Source organism: Artibeus jamaicensis, unplaced genomic scaffold (genome assembly GCF_021234435.1).
Source record: "Artibeus jamaicensis isolate MK-2021 breed Jamaican fruit bat unplaced genomic scaffold, CSHL_Jam_final contig_944, whole genome shotgun sequence".
Taxonomy (NCBI): Eukaryota; Metazoa; Chordata; class Mammalia; order Chiroptera; family Phyllostomidae; genus Artibeus; species Artibeus jamaicensis.
In genome coordinates, this window is record NW_026522020.1 from 5410892 (window position 1) to 5426827 (window position 15936).

General features: G+C 64.7%; 2 protein-coding genes across 2 annotated transcripts; both read left to right on the plus strand.

The window, feature by feature from the left end:
• The first annotated feature begins 759 nt into the window (after positions 1-759).
• DUSP28 (dual specificity phosphatase 28) lies at positions 760-3214 on the plus strand. Its single transcript, XM_037161510.2, has 2 exons — positions 760-1224; positions 1367-3214. Exons 1-2 carry the CDS (start codon positions 832-834, stop codon positions 1490-1492), a joined length of 519 nt encoding a protein of 172 aa, XP_037017405.2. The 5' UTR covers positions 760-831; the 3' UTR covers positions 1493-3214.
• Positions 3215-5498: 2284 nt separating this feature from the next.
• Positions 5499-14099, plus strand: RNPEPL1 (arginyl aminopeptidase like 1). The gene is made up of 11 exons (XM_037161413.2): positions 5499-6147; positions 8873-9013; positions 9406-9557; positions 9926-10042; positions 10216-10451; positions 10716-10829; positions 11149-11261; positions 11352-11460; positions 12304-12534; positions 12621-12763; positions 13122-14099. Exons 1-11 carry the CDS (start codon positions 5617-5619, stop codon positions 13407-13409), a joined length of 2175 nt encoding a protein of 724 aa, XP_037017308.2. The 5' UTR covers positions 5499-5616; the 3' UTR covers positions 13410-14099.
• The last annotated feature ends 1837 nt before the right edge of the window (positions 14100-15936 follow it).

Below are 15936 nucleotides of genomic sequence, written 5' to 3' on the forward strand. Positions count from 1 at the left end.
GTGCCTGGGGTGTGGGCTCGGTCCCGGTTGGGAGGCAAATGATGGATGTTTCTCTCCCTCCCGCCCCCTCTCTAAAAATAAGCTTAAAAAAGGAACGCACCAAACTAGGTGGTTCACCAAGGAGACAACTGGCCATGGAGGGTACTGATGGGGGTCCTGATGAGAATCTGTGAGGCGGCCCTCCACTCCGCTGCACCAGGGACTTTCTGTCCTTGTCACATCAGGGCGCACACACGCGCACACACACACAACTAATCTGCAGCAGCACACCAAATATATATTTTTTGCCCATCTGACAATAGGTATATGAATTCATTCACACAGGGCTATTGTTATGTTTACTGTTGTCACTTTTTAAATTCGGCAATCTAAGGGGGCAAAGTTCAGTGCTCCTGACCAAATAGCTAGGTAGTGCATGTTTTAAAAATTCTCGCGGCACACCAGTGTGCCTGCCGCAGCACACTGCTTACAAATCGCTGCTTTTCACGGCAGCCGCAGCTTGCGACGCCGCCCCGCCTTCAGCCCTGCTGGAGGCCTACTGGCCGGTCCGCTGGACACACTCCAGCGCAGCTGTCCGGGTCTTTGAAGCTTCCCGGGGTCGCAGTGACCTACACCTGCAGCTCCAGAGGCCCCGCCTCACAGGGCGGCTGCCGTCCACCAGCATCCAATCAGAGAAGGAGTCCGCAGAGCCTGACCAGTGAGGAGGTGGCAAGGGCCTTGTGGGAGGGCCCGCTCATGCACAGCTAGCTAGGATGCTGCTCACCCGAGGCTCCCCGCCGCCGGACTGGCTGCCTAAAATAGACCCCCGGGCCAGGCGCCCGAGCGCCGGTCATGGACTCCGGACGAACTGGACGCCTCGGAAGTCCTGAGGCAGCATCGCCGCCGTTTGTGCACGTCGCCCCGTCGCTCTTCCTCGGGAACGCGCGCGCCGCGGTCCAGCCAGAGTTGCTGGCGCGCGCAGGCGTCACCCTGTGCATCAACGTCTCACGCCAGCAGCCCGGGCCGCGCGCGCCCGGGGTAGCCGAGCTGCGCGTGCCCGTGTTCGACGACCCGGCCGAGGACCTACTGGCGCACCTGGAGCCCACCTGCGCCGCCATGAATGCCGCGGTGCGCGCCGGCGGCGCGTGCCTCGTCTACTGCAAGAACGGCCGCAGCCGCTCGGTAGCTGTCTGCACCGCCTACCTCATGCGACACCGCGGACTCAGCCTGGAGCAAGCCTTCCAGGTAGGCGGGCCTTCCGGCGGGGTGGGACCATTCTTTGGAGCGAGTCTTCCTGGAGGGGCGGGGCTCCAGGCATGGGCGGGGCTCACTTGTAGTCTTTGTAGCCAGCCCTGCGCAGCCTTTAACCTAATCCCCTTGTTTGCAGACGGTGAAGAGCGCGCGCCCGGTGGCCGAGCCCAACCCGGGTTTTTGGCGTCAGCTCCAGGAGTACGAAGAGGCCCTGCGGTCCGGGTCCCACCTGCCCAAGGGCCCTCCGGACAGTGAGCCCTAGTTGCTCAGTCCAACCACCAAGTCAGGGCTCCGAGTTTCTGAGGGTGAGCTAGTCCATGCACACCCCTAATTTATTAGACAAGGAAGATAAAAACCACTTGAATTTAAAGCGGAAAGGCATTTCTTACAGGGACATCAAGACCAGGAGCCAAGGTCAGGAAATGGGGAAGTTCAGGGGTCACAGACACCTGCCACCCTGGTGCTGGCTCCTGACTCCTGGGGCTGCTGGCAAACTCGTGTCTGCCACCCACTCGAGCCATAGTGGCTTTTCCCCAGCCTCACAGTGGTCCCCTCTGAGGTCTCAGAACCCAACACAGGATCTGGCCGGCCAGGACCACGATTTCCAGACTTGTAACTGCTGCGACATGCAGGTGAGCGTGCAAGGTTGTGACAAACTGTCAACATGCCCACCTCCTGCCTTCCTCACGTCCTAGTTTCAGCTGCAGCATCAAGCCCACGTTTGCTCTCCTGCAGCCACCTTCATACCAGCAGCACACCCACCATCTGTGCATCGGAGCCTGTGTACCCCTCTTCTGGGCACACACCTCACCTGGGCATCCTGTGGCCTAGAAAATGGATCACCATCAACACTTTTTTAAAAAGATTTTATTTATTGCGTGGGGGAGGAGGGATAAAGAGGAGAGAAGCATCAATCAGTTGCCTCTTGCATGCCCCCAACCAGGGACCTGGCCCACAACCCAAGCATGTGCCCTGACCAGAAATCAAACTGGCCACCTTTCAGTTTGCAGACAGCACCCAACCCACTGAGCCTCACCCATCAGGGTATCACCACCATATCTTAAATAAGATAGTGGGGAAAAGAAAAGGGGAAAATGGCTACTACATGCCCTCAACGAATTACCATTGGTGCCAATTAAGTGCCAACAGGAATCCCCGATTTGGGGTATGGCTGAGAAGGAAACTTCACTGTGAACAGCTCAACTGCAACACAGCACAGTTTTAAAAGTGACTGTGAGGCCCCTGGGGCCCCTCTGCTCTGCTCCTCGAAGCTTTTCAGCGCTGTGCTGGTCTGCTCTGTGCTGTGCTCCAGCAAGACACCTTTAATGTTTCAGCCCAGCCAGGAAAAATCTTCAGTATCAGGTGGAAAGAGAAAGTGCATTCAGAGCTAGAGCAGAGCTGGCTTACATGGGCAAAAGTTCCTGCCCCTGGTCCCTGCACATGCAAATGAGGACTCCAGATCCTCCCAGTTTGATTGGTCCCAAAGGCACTTGTTCTGATTGGTCAGAATAGAACCACTCCTGTTGGCAGGAGCTGTGCTTCTGATTGGATGGGAAGGCATCAGTCTTATTGACTAACACAGGATTTCAGGAGCTCCCTTATAAGGGCTGCTCAGAGGGCAGGGGCAGTGCACGTGAGTAGTTCAGCACACCAGAGGCTTATCCATAAAGTGCACTTTGCAAGAGAGGCCCTGTGTAGAAATGGCTGCTGGGCTCTGGGTTTTGTTTTTGTTTTTGAGGCCAGTTAGCCACCAGGAGTCCTTGTTAGTGGGTATCTTCTTTCTCAGGGTTTATAGTGTGAATTCCAGATACTGTACATAATTCCTGGTTAACAAATACAAATATATATATAATGAGATAAAGACTAAAATAACCGTAGTTTGTGTCTATCATTTCCCTTCCCACCAGTCATTTCACATCCCCTCCACCCTTGGCCAGCTCCTCCCTGGCGCTGGTCTGTCCTGGAGGGATGAGTCTTCACCCTGCGAGGCCCTGAGTGGCCCCTGCCTGCGTTTGGGCCGTGCCCTCCATTTCCTTCCCCACTTGACCAGGGAGGGGTCAGGAGGGTGGCCCAAGCTCCAGCGTGCTACTCCAGTCCCCATGGAGTGGCAGCAGAACCCCACTGTCCCTGGAGGCCAGGGCCAGTCCCTCCAGCAGAGCAGCCCTGACTTGCCTGATGCCTCAGGTACGAGGTGGTGACTCAGCCTCCCATCCAGGGGAACAGGGTGTGTCCCTGGGTGTACTTGTCCTACCTGGGAACTGAGACATCTGCCCCAGCAAAGCCCAGAGCTGTGGGAACCGGAAGCTCACACTTTGCGAGTGGAACACGAGTGGTTGTGAAAGGGGCCGCCCCCTCCCCAGTCCTCTAGCTTCTGCACCTGGGACAGAAACCGTGTCACCCACTGGTCCCTGGTTCAGATCATACACCACACCCAGCCCTGCTGGGGGTCACCAGGCAGCAGCCCCCACCCGAGAGCCGCAGCCCCAGTCATGACCCTACTTCTACCACCTTAATGGAAGGCCTGCCAGCTGACACATACTCCCAAGCCCCTCACAGCTCATCCCCATTCTCAGCCCTGTGGGGGTCTGCTGCTACCTTCTCCACTTGGCAAGTGCCCCACTGGCTCCATCTGCAACCGCGGGAGCTGAGCAATTTGCCCGGTCAGGAGCAAGGACCGGAGCCCAGGCAGTTGCCCTGTGTACCGCCACTGACCCCTGCTCAGGGCACTTGTGATGGCATGCCCCCAACCTGCTGACCTGACCCTGGGTGACAAGTGCAAAGACGACAGAGCCCGGGCCAGGTGGAAGGGACCACGGTCGGCGACTCTCAGAACAGAGCCAGTAGGATAAGAAGCTGGCCTGGGTGTGGACCTCTTCCTACAGAGGCCTCTTCCTACTGAGCCTCTGGCTCAGGACGGACCCCTCCACCAGGTGACAGCAGGAATGCTGGGCTCCCAGTGCATTTGGGGTATGGGCCCCAAGAGGGAGGCCGTGTCCCCCAGCTGAGATGGTACACGGGGACCTGCCTTGGGAATGTGCTCTGCTGTCCTTCCCATCCCCAGGTGGGGATGGCAGGCCCAATCACATGATTACCATGGGGACACCGAGTCCAGAAAACTCAATACTACTCAGGGATGATGACACTGAGGTCAAGTGCAGGGCCTCAGTCCAGCCCTACACCTCGCCACCAGGCAATCACGCAAGGCAGAGAGGTGTGCAGGGCTCCTGGACACTCCCCAGAACAAAGCCCCTTCCCCCCAAGGCCCCTAGTTCTTACAGTCACTGATCACAACATCGTGATGGTCCCTCCCAAGCCACTGCTCCGAGGTCCACCTGGCACTCTCACGGGGCATCTTGCCTGGTCTGCAGCTGGCCCCTCTGAGCCCAGGGTCCAGCACAGCACTGAGCAGATGGGAAGGGGGCAGGCAGGCAGGCCAGGTTTGGTTACCGGCCTAGCACACAACTCCTAAACCATCTGGCCTCCGGGGCCCTGCAGACCATCAGGCAACACTGTCCTGGGAACTTCCTTCCACACGGAACACCAGCCCTGCCACCAGCCGCACACTGCACTCCACACACGAACCAAGACCTCAGAACACGCTGCTCAGGCAACCGGGAAGCTGAACTGCTCATTAAAACCTACGGAGCCACACAAGCCTGGCGGCCACCTGACCTGACAGCATAGGCCGGCGGTTCCTGAGCTCCCCCTCACCCCACAACGCCCACAGCACCGCCGCTGGTTTCACGGGGCAGTGAGGTGGGGAGAGAAGAGGACCACTACCTCAGCCCCAGTGGATGAATCGCACTGAGTTCCGGACGCTACGCTTCCTGGCTTCAGAGGCAGTCACTGCCCCAGGAAGCTGGCGCGCAGCGTCCGGCGGCGCTTGCGGGGGTCTCTAGGGCGCCGGCCAGGTAGGAAGCTCACAGGGCAGGGAGGCCACTTGGCTGCTTGTTGCACGAACCCCAGGGCGCCCCGGTCTTCCGAGCACAGTGTCCTCCCGGCCCCTACATTCCAGCTCACTACAGGCACAGAGCCCTCTACTCCCCGACCCACCCCGCGCGCAGTGCCCCGACCACCCTAGTGTGCCATGCACAGCGCCCGGGCCACCTGTACACGGTTTCTCCCGCGCCCGATTAACCCGCGCACAGCGCCCCGGTCCTCGATTCACAGCGCCCCGGCCACCAGGTCCCCAGCTCACAGCGCCCCCGGCGGCGGCCAGGCGGAGCCGGAGCGGGGCGGTGCACCGCGCGGGGCCGGGCCGGGCGGCTCCCGTCGCGACTTCCTGTTGTGCCCGCGCCCCGCCGCTGCTGCCGCCGCCCGGCACCCCTCGCCGGCTCCCCACGGCCCGGCGCGGCGCCGCCCATGGATTTCACCTAGCGCAGCGGCATGGCGGCGCAATGCTGCTGCCGCAAGGCGCCGGGCGCCGAGGCCGCGCCCGCCCGCCCGCCGCCCGAGCCGCCACCCGCCCTGGACGTGGCCTCGGCCTCCAGCGCGCAGCTCTTCCGCCTCCGCCACCTGCAGCTGGGCCTGGAGCTGCGGCCCGAGGCGCGCGAGCTGGCCGGCTGCCTGGTGCTCGAGCTGTGCGCGCTGCGGCCCGCGCCCCGCGCGCTCGTGCTCGACACGCACCCAGCCCTGCGCTTGCACTCGGCCGCCTTCCGCCGCGCCCCCGCCGCCGCCGCCGCCGAGCAGCCCTGCGCCTTTGCCTTCGCCGCTCCCGGACCCGGGCCCGCGTCCCCGCCCCCTCTGCCCGCCTTCCCCGAGGCGCCCGGCGCCGAGCCTGCCTGCTGCCCACTGGCCTTCAGGGTGGACCCGTTCACCGACTACGGCTCCTCGCTCACTGTCACGCTGCCGCCTGAGCTGCAAGCGCACCAGCCCTTCCAGGTCATCCTGCGCTACACCTCGACCGACGCCCCTGCCGTGAGTCCTGTCAGGATGGGCCCGGGGGCGGCGGGCCTGGTGCGGGGTCACCGCCAGGCAGCCTCTTCCTCTTCACGCGCTGCCAGGATGACCCGCGACTGGGGCACCTGCCGGGAGCCGGGCCAGCTTAGCTCGGGGGTCCTGGCCTCTCACCTGCATTACCCGACCTGGTCCTGGAATCCGGCCCAGGCGTCCTCATTGACCCCAGCTGCTGTCTGTGGAGCCCTTAGAAGCCTTGGACAGAGTGAGACCCAAGGCGCTGGCCCAGCAGCTGGAGGGGACCTGGGACAGCAGGCCACCAAGGGAGGCCCCTCCTCTCAGGTGTGCGGGGACAGGGCAGCTTCGGTAGGCAGGCGCTTGCCACGCTATGAACCTGCCGGCACCTGGAGCTGAGGCACAGACCAGAGGTGGCACTTGTGGAAGGGCCTCCGTGGGATCTGAGTTTTCTGAGGACTTCTGGGCACCAGGTCTCTTCCCTGGAGATGGCACACGGGGCAGACCTAGTGGGGCAGGCAGGTGAGGGCGGGCTCGGCTCTCACTCTCTGGGCCTCCTGGGCAAGGCCTGGTGGGAAGCGGTGGCTGAGTGGCCTCATGTCCCCAACAGACACACAGGAGCTCTGCAGGACTTTGGGCCCAGAGCTCCCACTGCCCCAGAGGCTCTGCCAGGAGCCTCCACGGGGACAGCACACATGTGACTCCCCCCCCTCCACACACACACACACACACACAACATGGAAGTCCCCCAGAGGTTCCATCTGTCACTGCCCATGGCACAAAAGTGGACAGAGTGATGGACAGGTGGGGCTGAGGCATCAGGCTGGTAGCCTGAACTAGACACATACCTGCAGGCTGCCCGGCTGGCCACTGGCTGACTTTGTGGGCGCCAGCTGCTGGCTCAGGCCGTCTGGACACCGGACAGACATGCCTCTCAGCACAGCTAGAGCGGCGTGCTCCTCCTGACCTTCACACGTGAGCTTGGAGCCCATGTGTCTGGTTCACCCAAACCCATGGCCAGGTGGAGGGTGGGACCAGGGCCCTCAGCCCACTGGGGACGGGGCCAGTCCAGCTAGGGTGGCCGTTGTCCTTGGTTTTTTTGTGGCCTGCTCTGGGGCCCTCAGGTACTTGGGCAGGGAGAGGCAGTGTGGTCCCCAGAGGCCGTGGGCCTCTGGAGGTGTGGGCCGGAGGACAAGGGACTGCGCCCTCCCTCAAACTGGTGTGTGACCTTAGCTCCCACCGTCACACACAAATGCCATGGGGCTCAGGGCCGGGATCCCTCAGCCTGTCCTGGTGCCACTTGAAGGTGCAGCTCCTGGCAGGCAGTTTGGGGTGCTGTAGGCTCTGGGGCCCGTGCCCCTGCACCCCATTCCTGAATCCCAGCCACCCGCCAGGAAGGGCAGCTGTCTTGCCCCCCGCCCCCCGCAGTGTCTGGACCCTTTAGGCTTCTCCTGCCCATCAGCGGCGGGGTCTCTGCTCCCAGGCCCTGCCCTGTGCACCCGGGGAGTCATGGCCACTCCGGGGCAGGGTCCTGCCCGCACAGGGGGCTGCCCCAGGCCCTGACTCCTAGGGATGACTGTGGACGCCATGAGTCTCTGGAGGCTGAGAGGTGGACATGGGCAGTGAGGACAGGAGGCCTGAGCTAAGTGGACCCCGAGGATCCATGAGAGGCTGTGGTGGGGGGTTGAAGGGACTTTGGGGACCGTGGGGGCCTGTCCCCATGGTGGGCAAAGGGCTCCCTGCAGCAGGTTCCGCTGTGGGGAATCTCCTCAGTGCGGACTCCTGGGTCCCAGCCAGGAATCTTCTCAGGCGGGGCCTAGGAGTCTGCATTTTTTAGCAGGCTCCCAAGACAGGCCTCTTGAACATGGGGTGCCCCGTGTGGTCAGCAAGATACTGACGCGGACTCCCTGTGGTGAGGGGACAGAGGGGCGGCGGCTAAGGAGAACTTGGAGAAGTCTGTGCGCTGGCAGGCGTCTGCCGGGGAGACAGCCCTGCCCAAGGAGAGGCAGCTGGGCGCTGGCGGCTGCTGTGGGGTCTGTCCCCAGTGCTCCGGGCACGGGCCCCTGTGACCCTCCCCACGGACACCTCTGTCCAGGCTGTCTGCTTAGAGTGCCTGGCCTCGGCTCACTGCCCACCATCCCACTGCGGGAGTCCCTCCTGTAAGGGCCGGTCCCTTCCCTGGGGCAGCCCGGGGACCAGTGTGCTTGCTTGTGGGAGGGTCATCAGGAAGCGCTGATTCCCCGCATTTCCACGTGCCTGGCCCCCTTCCCAGGCTGATACCAGATGCACTGCCAGCTGGTCTGTGAGGATTTGGACATGGGTGTCCCGGTCGTGCCTCAGTTTCCCTTTGGAGGCTGGGGTGAGGGGCACAGGCTGGCTCCTGTTGCCCACCCCACTGCCTGGAGGGAGGGCTGGCCCTGGTGATGTAATGCAGCGCCCCTCTGGGTCAGGTGCCCTGCGTGCCTGGGCAGGTCAGCAGTGGCAACCTGAGCAGCCGTGGCCCTGGGTGAGCCCGGTCAGGCCGCCACCCACCCCAGAGGCGCTGGGCCCAGCAGCCCGAGCAGGAGAGGGGGCTGCTGGGCCCTTCCTGCGACCCCACCCTCTCGAGGAGTCCTGCCCGGCTCAGCGTGTCCTGGTATTTCAGGACACTAGGGGGAGCCGCCCTGGGGTGCCCAGCCTCCCGGGCGAGGGGAGGGCATCTCCTGACACCCGGCCTGCCGTCCGCCTGCAGATCTGGTGGCTGGACCCCGAGCTGACCTATGGCAGCGCCAAGCCCTTTGTGTTCACCCAGGGCCACTCCGTGTGCAACCGCTCCTTCTTCCCCTGCTTCGACACTCCTGCCGTCAAGTGCACCTACTCCGCCGTGGTCAAGGTCCGGCCCTCCCACCTGGGGCCGTCGTCCCACAAAGGGCCCACTTCCTCCCCGGGGAGGGGGGCTGCCCCACTGTTGGGGGCCTGGCCCTGGGATGAGCAGGAGGACCCAGCTCGGACGGGGCCGCTGGTCCCATGGGAGAGTCCAGGGCTCCTGGGCCTCGGGGCAGCAGCCCCCACCCAGGGGCCAGCAGTTTGTAGACCAGAGCTGAGCTCTGATGGGGGTGACGGGCTCCCTGACCCAGTTTGTAGGGTCCCCTGACAGGGCCATGGGGCTCCCCTTCACGGCTGCTTCAGTGTGGGGTACCCTGAGCGGGGAATGTGGGGTTCCTCCATGAACAGGGGCTTTCCTGGGTCATGGGGCCCCCTGACGGGTGGGGCTCCTGCGTGCAGGCTCCGCTGGGGGTGCAGGTGCTGATGAGCGCCACCCAGAGCACCTACGTGGAGGAGGAGGGCGTCTACCACTTCCGCATGGAGCACCCTGTGCCCGCCTACCTCGTGGCCCTGGTGGCCGGGGACCTGCAGCCGGCAGACATCGGGCCCAGGTAGAGCCTCCTGGTCCTGCTGCCTGGGGCTGCTGCCTGGGGCCCACACCTCGGGCTGGGGGACCCCGCGCCGTAGGGACCGGCCCTGCTAGTTTCCTCTGGCCTCATGCACCCCCAAGACTGGGCAGCCCTGGCTCCTGACCAGCTGACACCCTCCTCAAGCCCACGCAGTTCCTTCTGCTCAGAGACAAAAGGAGCCAAGCCGCCCCTCAGCGTTCAGCTGGGCCCCTGCCACAGTGTGGTGGCCTTGAGGGAGGCAGGGGCGGGGGGACTGGCCTTCCGCCAGGCTGGACACGGAGCAGAGGGAGGGCCTGGTGGGGTGAGGAGTGCAGGGCAGACCTCAGCCTACCCACTCTGCCCTGTGGCAGGAGCCGTGTGTGGGCCGAGCCGTGTCTCCTGCCTACGGCCGCCAGCAAGCTGTCAGGCGCGGTGGAGCGGTGGCTGAGCGCGGCCGAGCGGCTGTACGGGCCGTACATGTGGGGCAGGTGCGTGGGGAGCTCCCCGGAGCCCCGGCTGGCCGGGAGCGGGGTGGGTCGGAGGGCGAGTCTCCACCCCCCGAGGACCTGCAGGGGCCCTGTCTGACCCCCCGGGGAGGAGCCGACGCTTGCCCCCCACCCCGGTCCTCTTACAGTCACGGGCCCGCCCTCCCTCCCGGCAGGTATGACATCGTCTTCCTGCCCCCCTCCTTCCCCATCGTGGCCATGGAGAACCCCTGCCTCACCTTCGTCATCTCCTCCATCCTGGAGTGTGACGAGTTCCTGGTCATTGACGTCATTCACGAGGTGGCCCACAGCTGGTTTGGCAACGCCGTCACCAACGCCACATGGGAGGAGATGTGGCTGAGCGAGGGCCTGGCCACCTACGCCCAGCGCCGCATCACCACTGAGACCTACGGTATTGCCTCGGGCCGACCCAGGGCGAGGGTCCCCAGGGCGGGGGCAGGGTGGGGGGTGCTGCTCCTTCTGGCAGGCACCACTGGGGCTGGCCAGGGCACTGCAGAGGGGCTGGGAGCAGGCCAGCCTCCAGGTGCGAGCCCCCTGCCCCTGCTCTGGGGCGTCCAGGGCGTGGCCTCGGCTCAGCTCCACCAGGCTCGTGGCAGCGACAGCCTCCCGCGTGCCCCGGTGCTCAGGCCTGTCTCCTGCCTGCGTGACTGTCCAGGTGCTGCCTTCACCTGTCTGGAGACGGCCTTCCGCCTGGACGCGCTGCACAGGCAGATGAGGCTGCTCGGAGAGGACAGCCCGGTCAGCAAGCTGCAGGTCAAGTTGGAGCCAGGTATCCTGTCCCCAAGGCCCTGCCTCCTTGTTCCCGTCATGGCTGGGGCGCTGCCAAGGCCAGGCCAGGGGCCCCCAGCCTCCTGGGGCTCCCTCAGCCCATTACCGCCTCTCGCTGGCTCTGAGCGCCTGCTGCTGTCCATGGTGGGTAGGCCCTCGGTCTGCCCCGGGCCCCCCAGGCGGACCTCATCGCTGTACTCCCAGGGCATCTGGACGGATGTGGGACAGTGGCCCTTGGCCCCTCCTGCTCCCCCTGCCTGCCCAGCCTGTTCCCTCCCTGGGACACAGAGGGGCGTCACCCAGGGTCACTGTTGTTTCAGGGGTGAACCCCAGCCACCTGATGAACCTGTTCACCTACGAGAAGGGCTACTGCTTCGTCTACTACCTGTCCCAGCTCTGTGGGGACCCCCAGCGCTTCGATGACTTCCTACGAGTGAGCAGCCCCACCCTGGACAGGCCCCGCCCCTCCTGCCCGGCCCCTGCCCATCCCCCCCCCCCCACTGAGCCCTGCCCCGCCCTGCAGGCCTACGTGGAGAAGTACAAGTTCACCAGCGTGGTGGCTCAGGACCTGCTGGACTCCTTCCTGAGCTTCTTCCCAGAGCTGAAGGAGCAGAGTGTGGACTGCCGGGCAGGTGAGGCCGCCACATGTCCTGACCAGCCTGCCAGGGGAGTGGTTGGCATGAGGGGGTGGGGGCCACCCGCACAGGATGCGACCTCTGCCTGGAGAAGCCCCATGGGTTCACCCGCCTTCCTCTGGACATCCTTGCCACGCAGTGTGGGCTTGGCTGGGAGGCCATGGGAACAGGAGGGTGTGTTTCCCAGCAGGATGGGGCCCAGGGGGCTTCCAGGAGGAGGTGGCACTTGGGCAGGGCTGACCGGCCACATCAGGAAGGGGGCCGTGAAAATGGCGTGTGCAGAAGGCCTGGGGCAGGGGCAGCAGGGTGGAGGACGGTTGCCTCAGGGTGGGCTGCAGCCTACCGGCCTGCTCATGCAACTCCCCTGAGGGTATCCCTGGGGGTCCGAGGGCTGAGGGGCAGAAGGAGAGACCGGGTGGTCCCACAGGTAGCAGGGTTTTGGGGGTGGGCTCTGCCCGCCCCCACAGTTGCCCGGCACCAGGGCTCTGGAGCAGCAGTGGTGCGCTCCTGGCACACAGTGCAGAGGTACCAGCCCCTGCCGGTACCGAGGTCCAGTTTTAAATGCCCCCTTTGCCTTGGACCCAGGAGAAGTGCGGGGAGGGGGGGCTGGGGGTTGTCAACTCGAGCCTCCTGACCTCCCTGTGCCTCTGACAGAAGCCACTCTGGTGGCTTGAAGGGGCAGGTGCTGGAGCTGACCCCAGCCTTCCCGAACTCACCTGGGGGCTCCCCGGCCCTGGAACAGTCACGCCCAGGGACACCCTTGTGCTCTGGGCCCCCCCGGGCAGGCCTCGGACAGCCCCTCCCTGCCCCGGGAGACTGCAGGGTCACGCCTCCCTGCAGGACTGGAGTTCGAGCGCTGGCTCAATGCCACGGGCCCGCCGCTGGCCGAGCCGGACCTGTCTCAGGGATCCAGCCTGACCCGGCCGGTGGAGGCCCTGTTCCAGCTGTGGACCGCGGCGCCCCTGGACCAGGCGGCCGCCTCTGCCAGCTCCATCGACATCTCCAAGTGGAGGACCTTCCAGACGGCGCTGTTCCTGGACCGGCTGCTGGACGGGTCCCCCCTGCCCCAGGGTGGGTCCCATGGCGGGCCCCAGGGCCACCGGGGCGGTGGCGGGAGGGGTGCACCTGCCGGCCCTGACGTGCCCTTGGCCCCGCAGGGGTGGTGACGAGCCTGTCTAAGTGCTACTCCTCCCTGCTGGACTCCATGAACGCCGAGATCCGCATCCGCTGGCTGCAGATCGTGGTCCGGAATGACTACCACCCGGACCTGCACCGGGTGCGTCGCTTCCTCGAGAGCCAGGTGTGGCCCCGGCCCTGCCCTTCTGCTGCCCCTCCTCAGCCGACCCTCTGGTCTGGCTGCTCAGGCCGGGGGCCCCCAAGAACGGGGTGGGGAAGACATGGCACCTGGGGCGGGTACCGCAAGGGAAGGGCGCAGACAACACCGGCCGTCATGGGGGCCACGTGCAGAGGACGGGCCGGGCAGAGTCCGAGGGGGCCGTGGCCTCTCTGCCCACCCAAGCTCCCTGGCAATGGGCCATTAGTGGGGGTCAGAGGCCAGTGGGGCTCTTCCCTCTGTCACCACGGGCTCAGGGCCCGAGGGCTGGTGGGAGGGGCCGGGGAGCAGTCAGTGAGACCCCCTCCCCTGTCCCTGTGCACAGATGTCCCGTATGTACACCATCCCGCTGTACGAGGACCTCTGCACCGGCACCCTCAAGTCGTTCGCCCTGGAGGTCTTCTGCCAGACACAGGGCCGGCTGCACCCCAACCTGCGCAGGGCCATCCAGCAGATCCTGTCCCAGGGCCTGGGCCCCGGCGCGGAGCCCGGCACCGAGCAGGGTGGGGCTGGAGCCGATGCGGAGGTGGACACAGACACCCCGGCCCTGCTGCTTGGGGACGAGGCCCCCAGCAGTGCCATCTCTCTCAGGGACGTCAACGTGTCTGCCTAGCCCTGACCTCCCACACACCACGATCGTGCCTTCGGTGGCCCCAGCTGGCCATGGCTGCGTGTCAGCTCCAGCCGTGAGCTCTGCCTGGGTCACACTCGCCTCTGGGGCTGCCCCTGGGGACCTCCTCGTGGCCAGCCAAGGCCCTCAGACCTGGCCCCTAGCCCGCTTGCACTGCAGCCCTGGCCGGCCAGCACACGCCACGCCCTCTGGTCTTGACACTGGCTGCCGGTGCTGCCCCTGGGCTGACGGCCCCATGGCCCCATGGTGACTGCCACATTGTGCCTTATACCTGCTGGGAGGCCTGGGCTGTGCTGTCCCCACAGCAGGCCTCCCACAGAACCCTGCCCCTGGGGTGAGTGGCCTCTGTTGGCTTCTGGCAGAGGGCCAAGGACACAGATGTGCCCTCCGTGTAGGGGCAGGGGACACTGAGGAGAGAATGGACGTCGCTGGGGATGAGCCCCTGGAAAGCCTTAGCCCTGCAGGGAGCACGGGGCCACAGGCCAGGGTGCCTAGGCTCTGCTGGGGCCGGTGCTGCTGTGCTCGAGGGGACAGGGTGGGTGGAGCTGGTGCTTTGTGGGCCCGCCATGCTAGGGGAGGCCCGGGGACCCCGCGCTCAGAGCGCGGCCACTCAGGGGACCGCTGCAACAGGGTCACCGTGATTGTCCCATTAAACCTCCCCTCTGAAAATGACTTCCCAGCTCGGTCATCCCTCCGCTCATCCTCCACACCTGCCTGGTGGCTCTGGAGTGGGGCCAGGTGTGGGCCGCATCCCGTCCTCAGACACGCAGGCCCCTGGCCAGAGGAGGGGGTGCAGGATGGGGCTGAGGGTCGTCCCCGGCCCGCCAGGCTGTCCTGGCTCTGCCCAGAAGCCTCAGGTCTGAGGACTAGAAGCATGCTGACCTTGACCTCCCTAGCCCCTTAGCCAGGTCTCTGGAACCTCCCACTGGATCCTCAACACCAAAGCAAAAATAGGCCACGTGTCACTCCCCCGTGGGCTGTGCTTGGTGTCAGTGCCCTACCCCAGCGAGTACAGGAGCGGTGAGTGGTAGCATTTGGAGAGGGTCCAGGTGGGGGGGCGGTAGGGGGGCTGGCACAGGTGCTGTAGAGACTGGCACAGACTGGGCTCAGAGGAGCCGTGGGTGGGGCCACATTCAGGGCTTTACCATGAAAGACGGTTGAGCTGTGGGCTGCAACCGAGGTGCAACCACTGAGTCCCCATGGTGGTGGCGGTCTCTGGCTGGTCACAGCTCCCGTGCCAGAATTACGTGCTCTGGCCCAGAGTGACCTGGGACCCTACCCACTGGCCAGACCCAGGCACAGAGGCCCCCCCTCTTCAACAAGGGGCCAGGATGTGGCAGGCTCAGAAATGGACCAGAAACCCTGCCTTGCCACGTCCAGCCCGTAGGTCACCAAATGCCCCAGTGACTCTTCCTGCACTTCAGACCACCCCTTCCCCTGAGGTGGCCCGGTCCCCGCCCAGACATGGTACAAGTGCATGCCGGGTCTCCCTGGTCTCCAGGAATGAGGGTCCCCGTGCCTGCCCTGCACCAGGCATGAGTGGGACCCTACCCCCACCCAGACAGTTTGCCCCCATCCCCCCACCCAGGAAACAGGAACTAGGTCATTGCGACATCCTGGGGAAGAGGGACACAGGAGGTACCTCGCAGCACCCGCCCTGTAGCCACCTGGAACCTTGCCAGGTAGGCACTGCAAGAGACATGTCCCCAAGTGGGCACCCTAGCCCAGGGTGCACTGGGGCCCTTGGCTCCACGCTGGAGGGTATATCCTTGTCTTGCTCCTCTAACATGATGCTGGCCAATAAGGCCTCTTTGGGGGCCCCGCCACTCAGCCTCTTCCTTGCAGAGGCCGTATGCAAGTCTCTAGTCCCAAACTGTTGGTGCCTGCTCTGGGTTTCTTTGGCAGTTCAGCTCTCACAAAGTGGGGGTCTCAACACGTACTCGGGCCAGCTCCAAGGGCCCACAGCCCTGCTGGTTGGTTGCCGCTGAGAGTGGCTCCACCCTGTGGGCCCAGGACCATCCCCCACCCAGCCAGCTTCTCCCTCCTTTGGAGAGCTCAGAGGTGCTCCCAGCAGTTCCAACAGAGGGGACCACACCCACAGCGATGCCGCCTTTGCCCCACGTGTTCCGGCTGTGATTTGCTCTCTGGGGCGAGCAGGGTGCTCTCAGCCTGGGTGTCCCTGCATCCCTGGCCTTTCTCAGCTCTTTTCCTCCCAGCTCGCAAACCCTGAGTACCTCCCAGCCCACCTCTTCCTGGTAGTATCTTGCCCAACACAGCCCGTGATCAGCACATGCTGCTAATGTTTCCCAGCTTGTCCGCCAGACTGAGCGATTCAGGATGTCATCACCTCACAAGTCATCACGGCTGTTTCCCCAAATGTTCCGTGGTTGCATGACAGCTCGCCAACATTCCCGCTTCGGGTAACGGGCCCCAGGCAGCCCCTGGGCTGGCGGCACGCCCCCCTCCGTCATTAGGGCAGCAGCCTCCCCAAGGGGCTGCTTTCCGGACC